The sequence below is a fragment of the Peromyscus leucopus genome, chromosome 19 (genome assembly GCF_004664715.2).
Source record: "Peromyscus leucopus breed LL Stock chromosome 19, UCI_PerLeu_2.1, whole genome shotgun sequence".
Classification (NCBI taxonomy): Eukaryota; Metazoa; Chordata; class Mammalia; order Rodentia; family Cricetidae; genus Peromyscus; species Peromyscus leucopus.
The window spans coordinates 52483691-52508229 of record NC_051079.1 but is presented as its reverse complement, the minus strand read 5'-3'; the positions used below and the strand labels follow the sequence as shown (position 1 = coordinate 52508229).

Genomic DNA, 24539 nt, shown 5'->3' with positions numbered 1-24539 from the left:
GTCTGGCAATTTAAGTTTTTCTAGCAAGTGTTTCACTAATTCTATAATTAACCACATTGTAAACATTAGCATCTTCGTGGATCATAAACCTACCTCATCTGTTCCTTAAAAGAAATGCTAGCAAGTATTGCCATTTTACAAACAGGAAGTAGATTCAGGAAAGTCAAGAAACAGTAACCCATGGGAACAGGTCAGTGGCAGAAAACGGCTCTCAAAAACAGGATTTTCTTCATTATACCCTAACAGGCCATTTGTAACTGCACACAAAATGTAAACACTTAAGTATTAATTTTTCTCTTGCTACTGTGTCATGTTAAGTATTAGCAGTAAGAGGTGTCCAGGGCTGGTGAGATGCCTAGTGAGTAAAATTCCACAAAGTTGATCTCTGACCTCCACACACGTCATGGCATGTGTACAAATGCACACACAATAAATAAATGAACGTCAGAGGACTGAAGTCCCTAAAACGGTCAAAGACTAAACTCCCCAGTCTTCCGGCTGGCATTCACCCCAGCAGACTGAAAGGTGATGGCCAGGCTAAGCATCCTGAAGAGCAGCTCGGGAAATGCCACCTGGCCACTGTTGACTTCAGTGCCCGCAGGCAATTCTGCTGGGCAGCCTGGCCTGGGAGTTTCCCCACCCTCACGCATTCCCGCCATCTCAAATAGGATGTCACTGACCAGAAGTCTCAGCCAGGAAACAGGTAGATATAGCCCCAGGCTGTTGGGGCTGCTATGGCAGGAAGCTGGATGTGGGCAGCACCCCAACATGAAGGTGGCACTATGAAGGCTGACTCAGAGGCCACCTTGTTTTTTTGCCTGCCCAGCTATCTGACGATGGCACATATCTGCCTGAACCTTTGTATCTTTCTAAATTGCTCAAAAAGGAAATTCTGTGTCTGTTGGGTTTTCCCACCTTTGGGGAGGGAGGTTGAGGTACACAGAGGTGGACTATCAGATGACACAGGAAGGGGACATGTAGGTATGGTGTGACCTTGATGGTGTCACGACTCCGTGTGCACGTCTGGACTTTACAGTAAATGTAATTAAGCTAGATACTTCATGGATCCACTTATAGCATCTTCTGTGTGGCTGGACTGTGGAGAGGGCTCTGTCTGGGAAGAGCTTGCCACTGTGTAAGCATGACAATCTGAGTTCTAGCCAGAGAACCCATGAAAAAAGCTGAGCATGGTGCCACGGGCTCGTCATCCCCGTGCCGGGTAAAGCGAGGCAGAAGACACAGGCAGATCCTTGGGGATTGCTGACCAGCCAGTCAGCTTGTCTAGTCGAATTGAAGTCCCTATCTCAGAAAAAAAAGGTAGGTGACATCTGAAGAACCACACCTGAGCGTGACCTCTGGCCTCTACATAAATGTGCATAAAAATACACGTGTGCAGCCCTGCAGCATGCACGCATGCGCACAGGCACACACACGCCCCTAAGTTACCAAGCACTATACTACAAAGGCATGTAAGGTTGAAAATGAACACTGCCATCTCTCTTTAAGCCACTCTTTGTTGGAAGACGTCCTTCCCCACCTGCCTACAAGTTCACACTGACAGAGCTCTGGATCTCCCAGCCCGAGGTGAAGAACACGGGTCTTCCTATCGCATCTAAGAACATGGCGAATAAAGCCTGGAGTATCTGTCTTCCTTCGGTTGGGTAAGTCTATTCCTGATAACAAACACCCACTCTCTCAGTTGACACGGGCCACTGCAGCTGTTTCTCAGCTGTCTCAGCCAAGTGTATCCCTGAGCTATGGCGTCTGCCCATCCTGTGTCCGTGGCTCCCCTCCTCCAGCTTCCGGGAAAACAGCTGTGCAAGCACGTCCCATCCCACACTCAGGCTCACTCACCTACAGCGGGCTCCATTGAGAAAGACGAGGAGAGACCTCTCACAGTGGAATGCGTGATGACCCGTCATCAACAAACTATCTTTTAAAAGTAAAGGCCAAGAACGATGGCAGCCCCTTTGGAACCTCTCACCCGTCGACAGACAGAAGGGGCTCAAGCCTGATCGTTTCGACCCAAGGTGGCGCCTTTACCTAGCTGTCACATAGGTAGGGATGGCTGGAAGACTGGGATTTCTCTATTTAAGAAAAACGTACTTTTTATTTACGTCCACATGGATGCCCACAGAGGCCAGAAGGTAGTGTCAGGTTCCCTGCAGCTGGAGTTTCAGGCAGTTGTGAGTTGCCAGACATGGTTGCTGGGAACTAAATTCAGCTTCTCAGGAAGAGCTGCAAGCACTCTTAACTACAGAGCCATTTCTGCAGCTTCTAGAACTGTCTAAGTAGCTAACGTGAGCTTGCCTCCACAGTCACTGGCTCCACAAAAGCAAGCATTTGCAAAGGCAGGAGGCAGGCAACAGGTACAGGTAAGCCAAGAAAAAGACTCAGCTCAGCACTGCAGTATTCAACCAGAAGGGAAACAGACTCCACTCGAGGGGGGGGGGGGGGGGGGGGCGCGAGGAAAGTGTGATGTTGCTGATCTTCTAAACCATCTTCATCTCTGGAGACAGCGCGCTGTATATCCCAAGCTCTCTCAAAATCAAACTTCTAACACAGCCAAGAATGACTTTGAATTTCTCATTCTCCTGTTCTGACCTCTCAAATACCAGGATTACAGGCCTGCGTCACTACATCTGGTTGGGATCCAGGGCTTCATGGGTACTAGGCAAGCATTTACATCAGCTGAGCTGCATCTCGAGCCTACTGTCCTATTTTGAATTTCAAAGGTGACATGGATGCAATCTGTAATTACGGTCTTCTGGCTAACCCAAGGACAGGCCGGGAAACCTATCATTTTGGCCCAGAGAAAGAAAATGGTACAATCAGGGCTTACAGACCAGATAGTACATCTGCTCAACTTGTTATGTAGCCATAATACCTGTTCTACAGCTGCCAGGGACAGACAGACAGACAGACAGACAGACACACAGACACACACACACACACACACACACACACACACACATGTTGGTATTCAAAGAATACACAACCGTAAACAAACTAAAGGAGTTTCATTTAATCCTAAAGACTGCAGAGGAGCCCGGATAGCCCCCTACAGATGTCACAGCAGGGCAAACCGCGCTGTACACACTGACTGTTGAAAGGAGACACAAGGTTGTCTCCCGCCGTTTGTAAAAGAACCTATGAGAAAGGAATAGCGCTTAAAATCCAGGAGGAGGGATGAGAATCACAGTCACAGCCCCTGTCACTCCTCTGGGAAGGTGTCTGCTTCCTGTTTTTGAAGCAGCCAACTTTGGTGTCTGGAGAGGTATGGAGCAGTCACTTGCCGCTCTTCCCAAGGACCCGAGTTCAGTTCCCGGCACCCACAGCTGTGGCAGCTCACAACTACCTGTAATGCCAGAGGATTCGATGCTCTCTTCTGGCCTCTCTGGGCACCTGAACACACATGGGATATAATATGCACTTACATAGACACACACACACACACACACACACACACACGTAAATACAAATGAATCTATAATGGTTTAAAAGAAATAGCTCCAGGCTAGAGGCATATCTCAGTGGTAAAGCACTTGCCTAGAATGTGTGAGGGCCTGGGCTCAAGTCCTCAGAACGAGAAATGCAAACAAAAGAAGCCCCAAGCAACAGCTGCTTTTACTTCCACAGGTCTCAGAGAACCCAGGTTTTGGATCTCTCTCAACACTACATCTTATCTTCCCTCAGACAAGGGAACACACTCTGCTACAAGAGATCCCAGAGGGCCCACCAATTTGTCCATTCACCTGTGACTCCTGTCCACCTGTTTGGGTGACTCCTTCCAGTGCCTCCCAGACACCCAGCTCTTCCTGGCTTAGGACATCTGGGCAGGCAGGTCACCTCTTCTTTATGTCACACAAGACCCAGGACAAGCCTTCTCAGCAGGCGGAAGCTCACAGGCAGCCTTTCCTCAAGGAGCCTCCACATGATTTCCTGTCTCTACTTCCTGTTCACTTTCCTGGGCACATATGTGAAAACACGTAGGTAGCTATTTCTCTTATCAGGGTCTCATTGCTACTTGAAACAAGCACAGTACCCCACATCTGGCTCTTCTGTCTTATTTAATTATCTGTACCTCCATGGACTTCCCAGAGCATAGGATGTCAGAGGGATTCAGAAGTGTCACTTAGCTGGGCTGACTCCTGTATACAGGTAGCCACAACAGAAGTGTCACCAGTTGCCCTGGCCTCGGTTTATTCTTTCTTTATGTTGTTGGGACAGGAGGGAGCAGAATTAAATATCAATTTCCTTTTGGCAGCAACAATGCAGTTACTCTGTATTCATAAGGGTTTAGAAGTAAACATTTACTTAGGTTTTACTCTTCAGTGAAGGGATTCATGACCAGTAGAGACTTGTAGTCTCTGTTTAATAGAACTAAAATTGTCAAATTTAGCACAAATAAATCTGGAAAGAAAAAGTATCAATGTTCTAAAGTAACACCGACAAGCATAGAGTCTAAGATATGAAAAGTATTTGACTTTTTTTTTTTCTTCTATTTTTCAGAGATTCTGCATTTATCTTCTATTCCAAGGATGATGTCCAGCACACATCCAGCAAGCTGCAGTCCCGGGTCTGCAGTTCAAATTTGCTGACAATCTCATTTCAAGCACATCCAAAATTAGCAACTAATTCTCTCCACATGCTTTATTAATAGACTCCTGAAACTCCGAGATTGGGGAGAAGCCCAGTGAGCATTGTCGGCAAATCACACGGAGGGAAGAGAAACACATTCTAATATAATCAAACTATCAACAGACAAACCTGGTCATGAGGGTCTCCCTCATCGGTCAGACTTTTATGCTGGTGCTTCAGAAGAGGCGGAGGCACAGCTGGCGTGGGAGGTGGGAACTCTAGCCATAAAGCTGGTCACAACCTCTGACCCTGTTTGGTTTAGATTATAATCTCCACAATTTACACTGACCTCAGCCTTCTCGGAAAAGGCTCCGTAGTATGAGTTATCTTAAATTTATTTAGGGTTGAGGATGGAGCTCAGTTGGTGGAATGCTTGCCCAGCATGATGAAGCTGTGGGTTTGATTCTCATCACTGGATACAATGGGCACAGTCAAGCATGTTTATAATCCCAGCTCTCAGAGGCGGAAGCAGGAAAACAAGAGGTCTAACCTGGGGTACATGAGACCGCTGTCTCAAAAATAACAAATAAAATCATTTTAAAACTGTTTGTTTTCTAGCATATGTCTAAAAAAGCGACTTAAAATCGCATCTCTTTGGGTTTTATGAAGACTAGAGAGAACAATTTTTAAGAAACACAGTCAGAGGAAAGGTAGCCATTACCCAAGAGTGCTCTTACTGTGGCCTTTATAAAAGTGAATGAACCACTGACTCTCCAAAGTGCTTTAACCTGAAGTCATAAAAAGAAAAGTTGCTGATGCTGGTCATCAAGTGAGCCATAAAAAATTTTAAAAAATACTTTTTATTGATTTTCCCCCAAGGCTTCTCCACTATAGTATGGTACAAAATTCGTTAATCCTGAAAGGATGACATTTCCTACATGGCCACAAAGAAATATGAATTAAGGCCTGTTTGCTGATAATAGCTCAGCAGGTAGATGTGCTGCAAATTCAACCTTAAACATCTATAAGGAATTCCTGTCTCTTCTTTCAGAGGGAGTAGTAACAAAAACAGCTAATATTCATTTTTATGGTTCTTAAGCATTAATAAGGGCCAGCCACTACAGCTCACGGTAAATGGGATCAAATGATCCCACTGAATCTGTGCATCCAACCTTCTAAAAAAATCTCTTATTGCAGAGATACTCAATGAAACCAAGAGGGAACCAGAAGAGTGAGAGGAAGAAAGGCACTTTCCTCAGAACCACTGCATTTTCCCTGCGAGCCTGCCTGTCTTACTTGCTGAACAACGTGCAAACCCTAGCTCACCGCCTTCTCCACCCTCAGCGGGGTGAGAGGCAGCAAATCACACGAGGCCCCTGGTCCAAGAGCTGCAAGAAGGGTGCCTGGCTCAGCAGAGAACTCAGGGAAGAGCTCTGAACATCTGACATCACAGGTGCCTGAGGACATCAAAGAGCAGCAGGTGTGTGCCTGTCTCCTCCAGCATTGTGTGTGTTGTGTGTGTGTGTGTGTGTGTGTGTGTGTGTGTATGCGTGTGCGCACATGCAGTTCATGTGTGCACTGGAGTATATGTGCACAGAGGCCAGAGGACAACCTCAGGTACACTACAGGTAGCACTCATCTTTTTAAACAGAATCTCTTGCTGGCCTGGAGCTTTCTGAGTAGGTTAGGCTCACAGGCTGGGGACCAAAGGGATCTCCTTTCTCCTCATGTCCGGTTTTTTTTTTGGGGGGGGTCTTAGAAATCAATTTAGATCCTTATTTTTGCAGGACACTTTACCAACCAAGTCATCTCCCTAGTTCCAGCTTTGCTAACAGATATGCTCAGTGATGTTAGAATAAGCAGGCCATATAGATTATATGTCACAAAGGTCACCTTGAGTAAAAACCCTGGGACATGCATGGGACTGCCTACTCAGAATGGCATCCAAGAGAGCAATGTAAACATGTGAGCTATTGGGCAATCTGAAAAGTCAAGCACTCCCTGCATGGTTCATTCAATAAAGACTATAGATGGCCCAGATTTGGCCACAATTAAACCCCAAGCACCAGGAAGAGGGTGGTTTGGGCATCAGGCCCGCCAAGACCCAAACTCTGGTGCTACCTGTATATCTGCCCTTGGACAAGGAACCATAATACCTTGTTCAGAAAAAAAAGTGACTCAAGGAACCTCTGCCCTCTCTTCTACTTTTAATATTCTGCTTCCAACAACCAAGAAGAAACCACTTCCCACTCAGTCTGAAATTACAAAAATCTAACAACGGGCCTTCTCTTTCAAGAAGGGGAGTTTCAGAAGCCACAAAAATGTGCTCGGCTAATATTTACAGCAGTGAGATAACGCAGCGACCAGGAAAAAGGGCCTCCGTGCACAGGCTCCAACAGGACAGACCGGCCTGGCCCGGGCTAGGTAGAGCCCCACGCTCGCTCACTTACTTCTTAGAGTTGGAAACTGACCTCTTTTACCTCTGAGCTATCCCAGGCGATAAGCTCTATTACACAGATGTTAAAGACATTCCACAGAACACCCTGTTGCCTTGAGGGCAGAGGTGTCGCCCAGCTGTATCCTGAATTCATTTTGTGGAGCACATCCCCGTGCCCAGCAAGAGGCGCCACATAACATGCAGGCGCTTGTGAGTGATGAAGGCCAGGTAGGAACAGAAGGGTGTTGTCACATCCACGGTTGTTACTAACCAAACAGGTCTACGCTGGCAGACGCACCAGCTTACCTGGCTGATCTCAGCCCTGACTATACATCAGAATTGTCTGTGTATAACCCCAGGAGATAACACTCTGTTGCGGCTGGAGTATGTAAAGTCTCTCCTGGGTTCACGTGTTTGAATACTTGGTACTCTGGTGGTGCTGTTTGGGAAGATTGGAGAACATTTAGGAGGTAGAGACTTGCTAGATGGAGAAAGTGGGTCGGCAGGGGCAGCTTTGAGGTTTTATAACCCCATCTCACTTCCTGGTCACTTTCTGGTTCCAGACCATGGTTGAAATGTGACCAGAGGCCTCCACTCACATCTGCCATGACAGCCTGGATCCCCTTGAAATGTCTATCAAAGTAAACCCTCCCCTTCAGTTGCTTCTTGTCCAGTATTATCAAAGCAACAAGAAAAGTAACTAATGTACCCCAGTGACTAATGTACCCCTTTACTCCTTCACAGCCAACAAACCCACTTCTGGCCACAAGTGTATTTTTCATACTGGATAATCATAATCAATACAATTCTGTGAATCCAGTCCACATTGTTTGGAGCAGATTCTAGCCCACTGGGAGTTTGAGTCAGCAAACTGGCAAGCATATCAATAAATTAACACAAAATACGTGCATCAAGTCACAGTGGCATACTTCTGTAACCTCAGTCCTTAGAGGCAGAGGCAGGAAGCCTGGAAGGTCAAGGCCAGCCTCAGTTATGGATCAAATTCTACGCCAGTCTTGGTTTTATTCCACTCTGTATCAAAAGTAACAAAAACACAGATCAGAAAAAGAAAATCTGGTGGCCAGTGGTTTACAGAAAACAAAATGTTACTATGCAATCACGTCTGCTGGGTTGGACCATTTAAACACCATTCTGGATGCAGGATGGGCCACTCAATTCGCTTGGAAACACTGGCATGACGTTACAAAGTTTTCCTAGGGGCCTTAAAGCAACACGGTACTAAACCTTAGCCCTCCAGTCTTTAAATACTGCCATTATTGCTGTCTGCCCCCAACAGGCCCTACCTCCCACTCTGTCCCTCCTTCCCCACTCTGGCAAATCCTCCTGCATCTGTTTTGCTTGGCAACACACATCAGCATTCCAACAGATGTCACCTGGCCACTGACTGCAGATTGCAACACACCGGCGCAAAACAAGAACTCTGTGCAAAGGGAAAACAACACCCAGCGAGGCTGCTGTGACAGGAGGTCCTTGACCTGCAGATGGACGGACGGACGGACGCAGGGTGGGTGAGAGAGGGAGCTGTGTACCAACCACTCCACCCCTCTCAGCCCAGCGTGCCCAAGACCACTGACGGAATGCTCTCAAGCCCCATTATACCTGGTGGGAGGCTCCTCCCTGCCCCAAGATACCTCTTTCCTCCCACACAGAACCCCTACACAGGCCTGGTTCTTCAGCCACAGAAATGAGGATCAGCTGGCTTCGGTTACTTTATGACACCCATGGGACTTCCGTGGAAATCATGTTGTCTACTTCCCCCCTTTTTGTAAATATACATTTACAAGGAATATTTCCAGTAGCTCAAAGGAGCTTCCATTTCCTCTGCAGCCGCTCCGACTTCCTCCTCCCCTAAGCCTTCTCTCCAGGGGGTTCAGACAAGTCTGTCTGCCCACCCTGGCGTCCTCAGCTGACCAAGAAAATGTGTGACAGGCAGAGGATGAACTGATGACCCAGAACCTGAAGAAAACATTCCCAACCCGGATCCCAGAAAACTGCGTCTGACGAGCCTGCCTCACACCGGGGGTGAAGCTGGCAGGATAAAGGAGCTATTTTAAAAGCTATAGATCTGCTTTGCTGCCCACGCATTATTCATCAATGGACAATATGCCCCCATAATAAGTGCCGTCTGCAAATCAGAAGCTGACTCCCCGGTGCAAGGCTGCAAAAATACATCCACCCACATCCCGGCATGACACGGCAGCAGAAAACATCTTGAAATAACACTCCCTGGAGGAGCATAAAAGCTCACCATTTTCCAGGCACTGCAAAACGAAAATGGCAGGCTAAATACTGAGGTGAGATGACCTCCTCAGAGAACTGATGACTGGCCCTGGTACTCGGGGGAATAACTGGGTGGGGGTGGGGGAAGGCTTGGAGATAGCAATGCAAGCCAGGGACCAGGACCTTCCATCCTTGATGGGGACATGAGCTTACAACAGTCTGTCTCTCCCGTTGGCTCTCAGCTCCTATTGCCCTGAACACCCTTAGTGCAGTGGCCCTGTGGTCCATCTCTGCCCCATCTCCTATGGCCTTCCGTCTCCATATGCTCCGTTATCTATGTCCCCCTCATGATGATGCCACTTCACGATGGGCTCCGTACACCATCTACGAAGTTTACCTCTAATTGTTAACGACCCAATCTAGACTCGGTAAGAGTCTCAATGAGGAGCTGTCTAGATGAAGTTGGCCTGTGGACACATCTATGTAGTTTTGTCCTGACTGATACGGGAAGACACGGCCCTCCCTTTAGTTCCTGGATTGTCTAAGACTAGAAGGTGTGAGCCGCGTACGAAGCATGCACGCATTCATTTCTCTCCGCTCCGGCCTGCGGATGTGAGATGATGAGCTGTTTTAGGTTTGTGCGGCCATGACTTCCCTGCAGGGATGGACTGTGAACTGGAATTGGGGGCCAAATGCATCCTTCATTCTCTAAGTTGCTTTCTGTCAGAGGGTTTTAGCACAGCAACAGGAATGACCCTCGAGCCTCTCCTTGTACACCACCATGTGCACCTAGCACGACCATGAGCCCCTCCTTGCCATTCCCTTTATTCCTTAAACGTACGCGGCATTCGAGTCCTCTGCCCACACTCGTCCGTCCCTCAGAAGCATCTCCTCCCAGTTATCGACTTGATGTGCTTCTGCATCGCCCAAGGTGGCTTTCCTGGGCTGCCCCACGGAATCCCTGCCCTGGCTCCCTTTCCGTGACCTTCATCATCCTCTCCTCTGCCGAGACTTACACCTAGTTCTGCTTACCTGTGTCCCTGCGGCACACAGGAGGAGACGACAGGTTTGGTTGGGTCTGCTCCCTGATATGGTCCCAGAATCTGGGATGGTACCTGGCTTGAAAGCAACGTTTCTGACTTCACTAAGCTTTCTTATTGGTCTTAGAGGCGGGTCCTGGGGGGTCCTACCTATGTGTTCCAGCAGATAAAAGTCTCACCGGTCCCCCCCCAAAAAAAAGTTTTGGAAAAGGGTTGAATAAATATCATGGCTGCACAAGTCAGAACAACATGAGTCACTCTCTCCCCCATGACATTTAAATACTCCACCAAAACAAAGGCACTGAACTAGAGAACTTAGAGTCATCCGGGACTTTTCTTCTCCATCACCAGGACACCAATGCCACATGCAGAACTGTATCTATACCACTGTCTGGGCTTCTCCTGGCAGGCTAACCCATCAGTTCTCAATAGCAAGTGGGAAAGGTGGGACTACGGCTTTTCTATCATTGACTTAAAAATACCTCCATATATAATATATATGCATATATATTGCAATATATATGTAAATATAAGGCAATCTTCTTTCAAAATTTCCCAATTAGTACCCAACCAAAGAAGGACTCCAACCCTCACCCTCACTCACCCCAGACTCAGGTATTTTCTAGATTAAGAAACTATGTATTCTCATCCCTATGATGAAATACTGATTTCTTTGTACGTACCTTTCTTTACAAGCTGCCTTGCTGTGGTGTGACAAAACTTCCTGGGAGACCCTACACATACATCTGCTCACCCCCGATAAGGAACCCATGACAGACTAAAGTACGGACACCATCAAAGTCCAACTTGGGTGAACCAACTGGGGCTACTTATAGGAGCAGAAATGACTCAGACACCAAAGCCCACCCCAACACAGGTGCCAGCTCCTAAAAGCTGGGGACCTGGAGCACACTGCACAGCCCACAGGTGGTTCAATAAGTCGAAGAGTCTTTCTGACTCGGTTGGTCTAAACCTCTTCCAGGCAGATGGTCTGGTCTGAGTCGTCTTTGTAGTTTTGCTTGTCTGAGAGTGAGTCTCAGCCATCATTATCACTTACTCTGGGAGGGAGGGGCCTAGTGAATCCGGCCAGTTTCAGGGACTTCTTGAAGCTATTTTGAGTTGTTTGCCTTCTTGTAGAAGGAGCTTCCTTGCAGCATGGAATGTTTTAATCTCAAGTGGAAACTGTGACCTAACACTTGTCCATCAGTCACACCTCCTCCTGGGTTCTGGAGAGTCAGAAACCTCTGTGGCATCCCAGTCCCTAGGTCAGTATCTACTGAGCCAATGTGGCATCTACTTTTTCTCAGTTCCCTGTGTTGCATCAGAAACTCTCCGAGAGAGGACAAAGCCATTATGGGCAAGGACCACCCACGTCACCTTAGCATCTCTCTCATTCATGTGCACCTCCCGCTCTTATAGTGATAATGAGCCATTCACCAGGGATCAGTATGGCCCTGTGCCCCATGAACTCTAAGTATGATGTTTAAAATAGCTCTTTAACAACTATCTATGCCAAGAAGCAGTAAGCTGCATTCCAGTGGTCTTCCTCGGCAATAGAGTCTCAAAATTCTTAGGGAAATGTCTCAATTGTATTTTCATGATTGGCTACCTTGGGGTAGCAGGTCTTTATCGGATTGTAATAGGGATTTGGGGGGATTAATTTTAAAATATTTAAATGATTCCAATATTTCTGATATATCTCAAGTATCCACCCAACTCAATTATAAAAATCTGGACCAAAGCATTTTCCTTCCTCTGTAAGTGATACATATATGTATATGGCTCTGCATTCTAAAGGAACATGGGAAAAAATCAAGAAATGGGGGCATGAAACTTTAAAAAGTCAAAGAGATGGGCAAATGCAACATGCATGGGCCATTAGATATATTTTAAAGGACTACACTTCTCAAATCTGTAGAATAAAAAGAACCACCATCCTCCTCTCAGGACCTAGCTGAATCAAGGTACCTCTCTACTTAACTAACCCCAGCACAGAGAGCCCTTAAAAAGAAGAGCTAGTTGACACAGATGCCTCCAAGTGATAAACATGCGAGAGCCACAGGTCTCTTGCTCACCTATAAAAACTGGCCGTGCAAACTTTAGGATTTCTGAAATGCCGATTTGTGGAGGAACGTTTACGTTCTTACTCCATGGTAGAATTTCATCCTCTTTACTAATACTTAAACACTGAACGGTTTTGAAAAAAATGAAGGACAGCTGTGCTTGAGGAACCAATACAAAGCACTTTATTTATTACAAAGTCATCGTTCACCCCCTCCACCTCCCCCCAATTTAGCTAAGGAGGAGCCCAGGGCCTTGGGCTCAGACACTCCAAACTCTTTCCCTAGTACATTTCCAGCCTTGGCGATACAAAGTATCTCAGCTTCGAAGTTTAACAACAACTATCAAATCAATGAAATCAGGGCTCCTTCCAACTTAATTATATCTTGATCTCTTGGGCTCCCTTGGCTGAGCACTAGGAGCATTTGACCCCAAAGTCTCAGAAAGGGCTACAGCTCTAGAATGATCCCCATCTAAGAAGCAGGCCTTTTGAAATTCAATCTGCTCCACCCTCTATCCCCCAAATTAACTTCCTGTTCAAACATGGTGCTGCTAAGAGACACTGGGATTCAGGACACACACAGCCTCAAACTGGCCAGGACACAGAGACTTTCTTTGAGGCCCACTCAGACTGGGCCACCTGTCTCACTTAAAGCATATCCCCTCTGTAGCTCAGCTGGCTCAGGAAAGTCGATGGGGCGCTATCCTAATGTGAATGAGGAGGAAAACTCCGCGACAACATCATGCATAATTCCACAACGGACCGGAGGAAGGAGTATCTGTAAAACCCTTCCGGCAATCTCACTAACGCTTGACCATTTCTCTTCTTAGTGCTCCCTGCTTTTTATGCCTGGAGAGGGGCATGCATGGCGGGTGGCTTCTTGTCTATGGTTGTCTCTCCTAGGCAGGTTGCACCCTTCTACACCTCTTGTGTGAATTAAATCTGAAGACTGTAACAGGCTAACAAATGTCTGAACGATCATCGGCCACCTCCAGGTTGGGACTGCCTGTCTTCCGGCATTTACGGAAGAAATGTCGTTCCTGTCACTGTGTTCTTAACCAACAACGTCAGCGTCAGCGTCACTTGTGAGTTTCCCCTCTCCTTATTATCGTCACTGTCTTAAGTGGCACAACCAGGAGTTTAAAGAAAATGGTGTGGCTAGAGATTTTTGGCTAAGCCCCTCTAGCGAGAATATGGATTATTTTCATTAACAGAACCCAGTTGGTGGCTTCGATTTGCAAAAGGAGTAGGAATATTCAGATTAGTGTTGACCACATACAAATATCCAACCAAACAGGACCATGCAGGGGATCTAACACTTTAAGATAATTCTTAAGGAATGAATGCCTTTTGGCCTTATGGACCCCTAGGAAGAGATAGTTAAATTTATTAGTATGTATCAGGAGATGAGAGAGAGACTTTAGAGACCTGGAAACTGCCCCAAGGCTTATCCAGCTGCACCATCCCAGCACACCCTCTGTGAGGCAGGATCTACGTAGGCACGTCTTCAGCAGAGCCTTCATTTAAAAGTCTCGCACAGATGCCTCAGCCTCTGCATAGTGGGAGTGACCTTCCCCACTGGAAATCCATCACAGCAAAACATCACGGCCAAAGGAAGTAAATCCGCAGCCAAAATGTTTGCAAGATTAAACAACACAAAAAATCACCATTAAATAGAATCAAAGGTCCTTTACTCATTCATTCTAAGAACTCGATTATTACAGGGCCACTCGGGGTACAAGTGGCTAGGAAAGACCCGATGATGGCAGAAAAGAATTGGGTTAGACACTGAGGTCGACATGTCCTCATACGCCATCAACACACGCTGCCCTGTTCATCACGAACTGACTGCTCACAGGTACCACCCGGGCCCCGAGTCCAGCTCCTGTGCAGAAATAGCCTTACTAACTTTTGACTAGCACCAAAAATGATACTCTACAGGAGCTTGGGGAGTACTGGATGTGTTCACTGATGACAGAGCATGCTGAAGAGGGGGGACTCAGCACCCCAGGCCCCAGACAAGTGCTCACTGAGGGCCCTAGCTGCCTCCGACACCTCCAGGAGGACACTGCTGTAAAAGCGCCACGGTGGTTACCAACTTTTCATCAAGAAGGTTGAATCACAAGGAACATTAAAACCGCCTTTTGGCTTAGTACGCGCTCTGGGTGCGTGTACATTCTCATCATAGACACATAAATTACTACAGAATACGAGTAGTGTTAATGCCATCACACGATGCCATCTCGTGTCTTCATCTCGAACAGTGGATCAGCCGTGATCCACAGGCCAGGTGACAAAGCCCAGTAGCATGGATGCCCCACACCACACTTTCCTAGTAAAATGAGAGTAAGATTCTTCAACTGGGAAGCGGAAAACCATGAGCTGCCACGCCAAGGGCCAGCTGTCTTGGGTGACAGACACTAGCCAGTGTCGGCCCCATGGGCCGCCTACACAACTTTTACGACACTGCTGAAAAGAGGTGAGATCAAGTCATACATAGATAGCGCTGGGTTATTCTCACGTATGACGTCACAGAGAGAGATCAACACACCCGAGAGGAAAAAAACAGAAACTTACAGAATCCGTTTAAAAACAAAACAAAAGTCAATGATAGGAATACAACTTTCCCCTTATCCATTATAATGCTTTTTTTTTAATAGATGGCTAAATTTTGATTGACCAAGTGTTTTTTTATAGTTAAAAAAAAACTAATATTAATTTTTTTTTTCTGTAAAAGCCTCTTCTCTGGGACACTCAAACTGAAATTCTCTCTAGATAAAAATATTTTGCATATGCCTTTGTCATTTGTGAAGTTCGTCTGCATTCCCCAAAGCCACTGTGCTACTGAAGAATCCAGTGAAGTTCAGAGGGCCTGTGGTAGGTAAGCCTCTCTCTTCAACGACTGTGGGGGGCAGCGGTAAGAACTCCTGCTTTCGCTCCTGGGCCCTGCTCCCTCTGTTTACTTATAACCCCGTGTGTTAGCAAGAAATTAAGAAATCCCCTGCCCTTCTAAATAACTCGGGTGATGTTTCATAAATGGAATTGTCTGCCCATTCACCATTTTGTGTGTGTGTCGTAGGGACCAAGGGGTGTTAGGCTTGGCCAGCAGCTGCCTGGCCTTATTTATATTGAAGGGAAACATCCATGTGGGCGCATCTACAGTGTGGCTGCCACTAGCCTCTATCAGCGTCCCACATACACGGAAGACCCTGAACACTTAATAATATCAACGAGACTAGAAAGTCAGAAAATGAAAGGCATGGTAGTTCTGGTGGTTGTGTGTGAGTCAAGATGGCCCAACCTTCTCAGGATAACTCGAATGTAGTCAAGAAACTAAAATCCTAATCTGAGACAGTAACTAATCCATTAAGAGACTTCTAAGAATGCCTCAGACCCGAGGGGAAGAATTCTAAAACCCTGGAGGCATTTACCTTACTACAGCTGATGTATTTAAGAAAAGGTTTGCTTTATGGATGGTGGCTGACTTGGGAGAGTGTACCCTCATACAGAATTAATTCCCCTGTATTCTTTCTGAGTATCTAACTAGTTAACATTTTTTAGATTTGGTCACACCAGATGTTTGGCAGGCACACACTGTACAAAAGGCATTTCAAATCAAAAGATTTTCTATATCATTCACAATCAGACTGAGTAATCAATTGTACTTAATTTTGCATTTAAACTCATGATTAAAAAGTCCTTAGACTAAAGCAGCAGATATCTGAAACCCTGATAGAGGCTAGTGGCAGCTAGACTATAGATGTGCCCAAGTGGATGTTTTCCTTCAATATAAATAAGGCCAGGCAGCTGCTGGCCAAGCCTAACACCCTTGATCCCTATGACAAACATACAAAATGGTGAATGGGCAGACAGTTCCATTACATGACCAGGTCCTGCTTCCTTGCTCTTAAGGAAAAAGGCTTTTGCTTAAAGAAAAGCTTTGGCTTGCCAACCATGTGCTAATTATTTACATATCCAAAATACATGTCTATGAAAAACCATTCTCTAGGAAGCACTTTGTCTCCAAGGCAAGCTCTTTCTTCCAGAATGTTCTTCCTCTACATCATCAGTTCTTAACCTGTGGGTCACAACTCCCTGGGGGTTGACGGACCCTTTCATAGAGTCATTCCTGCCTATCAGATGTTTACATAATAATTCATAACAGTAGCAAAATTACAGTTGTGAAGCAGCAAAAAAATAATCTCATGGCCGGGAGTCACCACAACATGAGGAAATGCATTAAAGGGTCGCAGTTGAGAACTACTGTTCTACATAGTTCTTGTAAGTTAGAAGAGCCCTTCTTAAAATCCACATAACTGTAGGATATATTATTACTACTTTTAAAACTTTATTAGAAATTCTAGACTGCATGTAACTGCATCTGTCCTCACCACCTGAACACCACAACTGCGGTTTTCAAAGGCCACCGTATCCTGAGGAAAGGCACTCCTCACTGGTGGGTGTACCTGGCTCAACATACCAACTGTGCTAATAAAGCTTGAAACTGTTTCAACGATGATTCTTTGGGGGTCGGTTAAACAAACTACAGTTAAAACTCACTAAAACTTGTATCATATCAGAAGAAACTGTATCAGTTCAGACCAAGAAAAAGTACAAGACTTGACCAACATAAAGAAAAAAAGAGAAAAAAAATCATTTGCCTTTCACATGTTTATACCTTTACAGGGGTGAAAAAAAAATCAATGGAGGAATGATAAAGTGTGCTTGAATCACCAGAAACACTTCCAAACGCCAACCAATAAAGGGCCACAGTTTTCTAGGATACCAACTCAGTCACCTACTTTAAAAAGACACACCGAAACCCGAACTAAAAAGACCCACAGGCATCTCACCATCCTATCCCAAACCTAACAATCACATGAAGTTCTGGGAGAGGGACCATTTAAAACCAGGAGGTTGTTCTTTGAGAAAATACTCAATGACTGGCAGCCAGCACAAGGAATACTCAATGATTGACAGCTAGCACAAGGAAACTTGACTGAGACAAGTTTGAAGAGCCGCAGCTGCAGTGCTATCACGGGCCGGGTGGTCAGCAGCTGTCTCTCTGTACACACTTCACCGAAGGGGAGTGAGCAAAAAACCACAGGCAGTGTAGCCAGAATCTCCTCTAAGGAGTCTGTGTCCACAGCTGGAGGCCCGGCACTAGCCCACAGCAGCATCCTTGGCTCAGGCACTCAAGAGGGCTGTGCTACTTTACACTGCTGTGAAACAGGTCCCCACCACGGCTTTCTCTAACTTGGCCCACTGCCAACCTGCACCCACAAAACACATCTTCTACTGCCCCTAAAGTGACACTACTTTTTATCGGAATTACGTAATGGCATGAAAACCAACAATAATGAATTTTAAAATGAAGACTAATGATGTCATTAGGAAGAAGCAAATATGTACTTGATTAAGAGGCTCAAATGCCGATCCCTCCCACCAGCCTTTCGGCTTTACCTGACAAGGTTTCAAATCACTCCCAACATCAGCACATTTAGGAACTGACTTTTTTTTTTTTTATCAGATTAATTTTAAGAAATACATTTTTTTTTAAAAGAAACATATTTTTAAAATTCTTTCATTCAGAAGGTAAACTAAAAAGGGTGTGTGTTAAGTTGGGGATTCCAAAACAGACGGAGCTTTTTGACGTCAAGGACCTACAGAAAAGATTATTTTCTGAAAGGCTAACCAGCCACTCATGGGCCACTACTAAAACACTGGGATCCACTCACTCCAACAGGGAGGGATATTCCCTCGTTAAAGGATTGGGCTGCAAAATAACCGCACTTTCTGGGTTGGCTCGGTCCTTCTGAGCCTCTCAAACACGTGCACCTGCGGACTTACCGGAGCACCAGCTCCAGGGTGTCCAGGGCTCTTGGGAGTCTCCTCTTGGTTCTGGGGAGCTTCTTCAGGGCCCCGAGTCACAAGAATTCGGAAATGCTGCTGCCCTGCATTTTGATCCTGCCTGATCTTGAACATGCACCCTGGACTCTGCGGGGACCTCTCTGAATTTGTCCTGCGGATCTCGGGGGCCATCCTACTGGCCCGAGGCGATGCCTCTGGGGTCCCTCGATCTTCGGTGGGACTCACCCGGCCTGCTCGGGGTTGGGTGGGGTACGATGTGCTCCTCTCCAGCCGAATGCGTGGATACCTTACCAACCTGTCCCCCTTAGTGCCCGTGAAGCCAAAGTTGAAGTCACCGCCCAGCCCCAGGGCACCTTGCTGGGGCTGTTGCAGCTGAAAGACAAAACAGCGCTTCCCGGAGTTTCCAGAAGCGTCCGGAACATGCTGGAGGGACCAGCGTCTGGGTTCTGCCTGGCCATCCGGGCCGAAGGGCAGCAGCCGCACCTGGCGCACGTCGGCACTGGAGGCCCTGTGCTGGATGCGCAGGCCTGGGGTGGCCTCCTCTGTGTCCTCAGCCAGGCGGAGACACTGACCACGGTGCTCACAAGTGCCGTTGATCAGGGTCCCCGGGTCCCAGGCCGCCCTTGGAGGGGAGCTTCCAGGAGTGTCCACTGGAGAGGGCTCCGATGAGCTGATCTGCGTGGAGACCCTTGTGGCTGCGGCCTGGTCTCCGAGGTCAGCCTGGGCACTCGGGGGCCTGTCGTCAGGGCCCTCGGGTGGCCCGCAGCTGTCTGTGGCACCGTCTGCGGCCTTGCGCTGCAGGGAGATCTGCACCGAGGAGCTTCGGGTGGGCCTGGTGTCTACCCCGGCCAGGAGCTGCGGTATGAACATGGATGAGCTGCGCTTGAGAGCACCCACGCCCTCCTGCAGGCCGCTGTCTCCCCCTGTGTTCTGGGTGAAGGGGTGCGGGCTGCTTCTCCGTGGCAGCGTGTGGAATGCCATGAAAAAGTCCTCTTCTCTCTCCTGGTCTAGGATCTCGGACTCAGGGGCCGTATTGCTGCGGCCAGAGCCAAAATGAAACCGAAGCCGATGGGCCATGGTGACCAGGGGGGCCAGGAGGGAGAGGGCGAGCAACAAACCGCCCAGCAATGCCAGAAGTCAAAACCCAAAGACACCAACTCCAAGAAAAAGTGTCCCATCTGCCAAAGCGTTAGCACTGCGGCACCAAGAGCGACAGATAGCAGAAATAGCCCAAGTGGCAAGCAGCATTCCAGGCATGATTGGATAAGAGCAAAAAGCTCTCATCTACTCTGTGACAGAGGGTAGGATGGCCAGAGACACATGACCGCCTGCTCCCCCTCCAATGCCAGCTTCTGGACTTAGGGAAGTTTCCCCTCTCTCGCTGGTTCACCCCCCTCTGAACAGCCAGAGCCTGAAACAGCACCTTCCCAGCTGCCGCTGTTCTGTCAGAAAGGGGCGGCCCAGCAGGGAGCTCGGGCAGCTGACTGAGGAGGCAGAAAACACACTCACAGCCATGCCGCTGTAAATCTGACCCATCACACTCCCAGGGCAATGGGTGTCTTTCCCAGCTACCAAGAGCACCAGGTCTCTCTCTCTCTCGCTGATGCCAGGGACTCTGCATCAGGCACAAGCAGGCAAAAGGTATGTCCTCCACCTCCCCACCACACCAAAGAACAAGGGAAATGCAGCTTGGCTGCAGGGCGAACCTTCTCAGGCTTCAAATGTTATGTTTCTGTTATGATATCACCACACTACCACGAGGGAATGCAAAGTAATAAAATGTACTATAAATACGATTACACACCCTACGGAATTAGTGTCCCTTTAATGGGAAATAATTAGACCATGATCTACAAGTAACAAAATAGCCAAGCGCCGGCACTGGGGGCACAGCACCGCACAGCCAGCTGTGAGCCCGGTCCAGCTCTTGCTACTTACTATAAACATTCTTCCTTTAAAGAGGGGGATGTGTGTGTCATATACAATATGATCGCCAGACACAGCAGTTAACAGGGAAAAAAGCAACCCAGCTGGAGAAACAATCTCTCTCATATCACACACACACACACACACACACACACACACACACACACACAACAGAGAGAGAGAGAGAGAGAGAAGAGAGAGAGAGAGAGAAGGGAGTAGTGTGTATGTGGGCTTTGTAGTCATTTAACTTCAATACCACACAGAACAAATGCCTGGAGCTGTTTTCCAGGGAGAACCCGGCAGGAGGATTACCACAGCTGGGCCATAAACCTAGAATCTTGTTGTCTGTCTGCAACAAGCCAGGAAAAAAAAAAAAAAAAAAAATCTGAGAACAAAAAGTGAATGCCCAAAAAAACTGTCATCAGAGATCCGTCCGTAATGAACCTGGAAATGCTCTCTGTATTTTAAATCAACTTTTTCCTCCGATCCAGAAACACCAGTTCCTTAACAAAGAGATTTATTTAGGTGGGACTTTAAAAAAAAAAAAAAAAAGGAGAGGAAAATACCAGGCTGCAAAGAGTGACAAAAACTTATTTTAAAATCTACAAAGCATGTCTTTGTTAACTGCTCTGGAGCAGAGGGTGTGGTGGATCAGCCCCCCCCCCCCCCCCCCCCCCCCCCCCCCCCCCGGTGTTTACACACACGGACTTGTTTCGGAAAAGCACAGAGTTTTGAATGGCAAAAACTAACCTCTGTGAGACCTAGATTCTAGTCTGCTCAATGCCAGAACTTCCAAGCAGACTCCAGTCACGTATTGTCTTTGCTGGGTTAACAGCCAGCGCCAGCGCCATTGGCATTCTATGCATGGGAGCCACACAGCAGACAGCCTGGGGCAAGGCGAAGCCTAACATATAAAACATGACTGCTCACAGTGCTGAAAATACTCCGTGTTCAAAGCCTCCTTCTGGTGTGGAGATACCTTCCTTACTCACAGCAAGGTCACTCAGCTGAAATCATTATTGTAGATCACGCACACGGCAAATCCGATTCTTTGTAAGCAGTAAATTGCTCTTCGTAGAAGAGCATTAAGAGGTGCTTTCTCCTCAAGTCTGACTACTGTTTCATTTCAAACAGTTTCCCTCCACATATCAGAGTTGGGTAAGTATCAGTCTGTGGAGGCCCTGTCCCCTGCACAGACTTACCGCCTGCGTTATTGACATGACCGTCACTAGTTCAGTCACTAGCTCTTGCTAGATGACAGAATGAGAGACAGGAAACACACTCAGTGCCCCTAGTGATCACTCCCCAAAAGACACATTCCATTTCAACAAAGCCACCATGATCCCCTATTTGTAACTGGAAAGATGTTAGGCTGGGAGGAACAATCTGCTAGTGCTCCATTTGGGAGACTGAAACCAAGCACATCAGACTACATCCACCCCCAATCCTTTATTATGGGCAGAAGTTCTGGCTATTTCCCAGCACAGGCTGACATTGAGATGACCAGGTGTTGGACCCTTTGTGTCCCCTGACTGGCATTTAATCACACACATGCAGACTCTGAACTGGAGTTGTTTCATCCCTAACAACCGGGGAGTGCATAACTCTGTCTCAAGAATCCTCTTGATGAGACTTTCTGTCAACCTCAAGCTATTCTACAATCTGTGGAGTTTCAATTGAATTCTGTAGAAAGATGAGTTCATGAACACACATTCTTTTGAGGCAGGGCAGTAAACAGGAATATAATCGATCAAGTGTCCTGAATTTTATTCCCACTTTGAGGGTGCTTTCAAGACCTACACATAACTTGATCACGTTGATTCTCAAAGCTGGGACACTTGGCTCCTGGGGATTTGATGGAAACATTCTAGTTTCTTAGGAAGACAGAACACTGTGCTAGCTAGATGTCTCAGCCCACAGAGGCACTGGCCATGCAAACCCAGTCACCTGTGTCCCTGGAACTTACATAAAAGTGGAAGGACAGAACCCTCTCTACAAAGCTGCCCTCTGACCACCACAGAGACACTATATATTCAATGTCAATTACACATATATTAAAAATCCATGTATAAAATGTATGTTACATCAGCTATCTTCAAGCATGTCTTTGGGATTTCTTCTTTTGCTTTTGGTGGGTTTTATTGCCTGTATGGATTGGTTGATTTTCCAGAATGAGGAGAGGGGCCTCACACATGCCAGCCAAGGACTCTGCCACGGAGCCACACCTCCAGCCCTGTGCTAGTCTTTTGAAATGACTTTCTAAGGTTTTTTTTCTTGAGAAGGTACCACTGTTTCAACTGCTAAGGAGATCTGCTTTACCTCTAACACCGCTAATTAGATTTTTATTCCCCAGAGACAATCACCATAGAGCTGTTGGTGAACTCGCTGTGGTATTCTGAGGGACGTTTTTAAACGGCCACGAGGCTTGGTTACAAGATTGATGGCATCCTTACAGATGCACCTCACATTTGTGTTCCCCAAACAAAGCATAATAAGGCGTTTGGATGAGGCTATCTCAGGTGACTCTTATTACTATTAACTATAAAATATAGATACCCAAATACATTTTCTGTCCTAGCAATACATGAGTATTTGCCAGAATCAAGAACTTGAACAGTGAGTCAAAACCAGTCTTCTCTGGGGCCATGTGCACTGCTGTGAGCGACCCAGAGGCTCTCAGAGGCGCTACTCGAAGAATTCAGTTTTTAAGAAAGAAAGCAAAACTCAAAACCAAGGACTTACCAATCTGTTCTCGTCAAATACTTCAAACAGGAGCCTGTGATTGGATGGATTTACCTAAAAGGGACAGAAACTATATTTCAAAAATCAACAGGTACCATTTTGAATTTGATCTAAGAGACAGGAAAAATTAAGAATGATTTCTAGCACACTGAACTCTACTGTATACCAATGACTGACCTGCATATCTGCCATTATTCTACCCCGAATATCCAGGCATACCAGAAAAAGACAATACCTTTATTGTTGTTTCTTAACAGTCTTAAAGGAACCCCAACCTCTTCTACAAAGGTACCCTCATATCTGTAGATCAAGGTCTTATGCTCACTGGCCTGAAGATGGTAATGATGAACATGCGAACAGCTTTATACCATGTGCCCACTTCCAACCATTATTTCCTGAACTGCTAACACTATATGGCCTCATTTAATCCTCCAACAAGCCAACAGGGTGTAACTACTACTTCATTTTCACACAGAACTCACTGAGACCAAGTGGGTGAAGCAATTTGCCCAGGAGCACACAAGCCAGGATGCTGAGCCAGCAGGCCTTGCAAAGTCACAGCCCTAAGTATTGTCAGTTTCTCTTCTTTCTTTCTCTTTATCCAAAGTCACCCAACTAACCTGTGTTTCATCATGTGGACTCAGGTGGCACTGACTAACTACCAATCCTGCCAGATGTGGCACCAGGCCTTGCTATTTACACTCTGGCCTGTCAATCAAGGAAAAACAGCCTACACGGAAAGGACTTCTCTGTCTTACTTTGGGGAAAAAGGACCCAGGAGATTGCGAACGTTTCATGTCCTCAAGTTCTCAAAGGCCAGGAGCAGTGATGACAGGCAAGAGAGTTGGGACTAATGCTAGACGTGGGCTCCTCATGGAACATGGAATGAAATTATATTTGATTGTAGCACAGAGAGCTCATGTGCTCCAGTTGAGCTCCTGGCCCTGTGTCTGCAGACAGCTTTGGAAGAGAGCAAGCAGATGGATGGCTGTCTGTTCATCAACTTGGCAAAGGGTCACAGACATGCATCAATAGTCTACAGTAGGAACCGGCACATAATAGGCATTCAGTAAGACACTGTGCAGGGAATAAGACAAAGACCTTTTCAAAAAGATTAAAACAGAAACAGAAATATGCCTACAGGTCCGATTCATTGAAAAAGTCTTACGTATAATAAAATTCATACGATGTGTTTCAAATGGAAGGAATGCAAACAATTTAGCCTCACAAGAAAACTGCTTTCCGTATTTGAGTGTTAAAAAAGATCCAGATTCTCAGCCCCCAACAGCTTTTCAGTCCTCCTCTAAGTTACCTGATATATATCTGGTAGAGGCTGAACATGGGATCTACCAAGTGTTAAGACCTCAGAGCCACATTTCAGCTCTGAACATAACAGAAAACAGATGCAGGGCAAGTCATCCAAGTTTGTAGCACAGAAATTCTATCATGGCTGAAAGGAAGAAGCCAGGACTGTGATCAGGGGGGTCTACCGGCCACGTGGTTCTCAGCATTAGAAGGCCTAAGCTGGAGCAGTGTGGAGGTGGGGCTTCTTTTTAGAATCACAGGTGTTCAGACAACTCAAGTTTTCATTTTTTAAAAGGAAAGGCCTCCTTTTTCTCTTCCAGTTAAATGGCTGAGG

The 24539-nt window shown here is 46.7% G+C and overlaps 1 protein-coding gene across 10 annotated transcripts in view; it reads right to left on the bottom strand.

Moving 5' to 3' along the window:
* The window catches only part of Nedd4l (NEDD4 like E3 ubiquitin protein ligase), a 343048-nt gene that overhangs the window by 111420 nt on the left and 207089 nt on the right, over positions 1–24539 (bottom strand). For 4 of the 10 annotated variants that reach the window (XM_037197172.1, XM_028856605.2, XM_037197173.1 and 1 more), the window contains one exon: positions 22901–22954. In XM_037197172.1, the coding sequence (XP_037053067.1) occupies positions 22901–22954 (54 nt within the window). Of the gene's footprint in view, positions 1–18211; positions 20265–22900; positions 22955–24539 lie in introns of those variants that run through there. The other 6 variants (XM_037197171.1, XM_028856601.2, XM_037197169.1 and 3 more) reach the window with 5 other exon arrangements.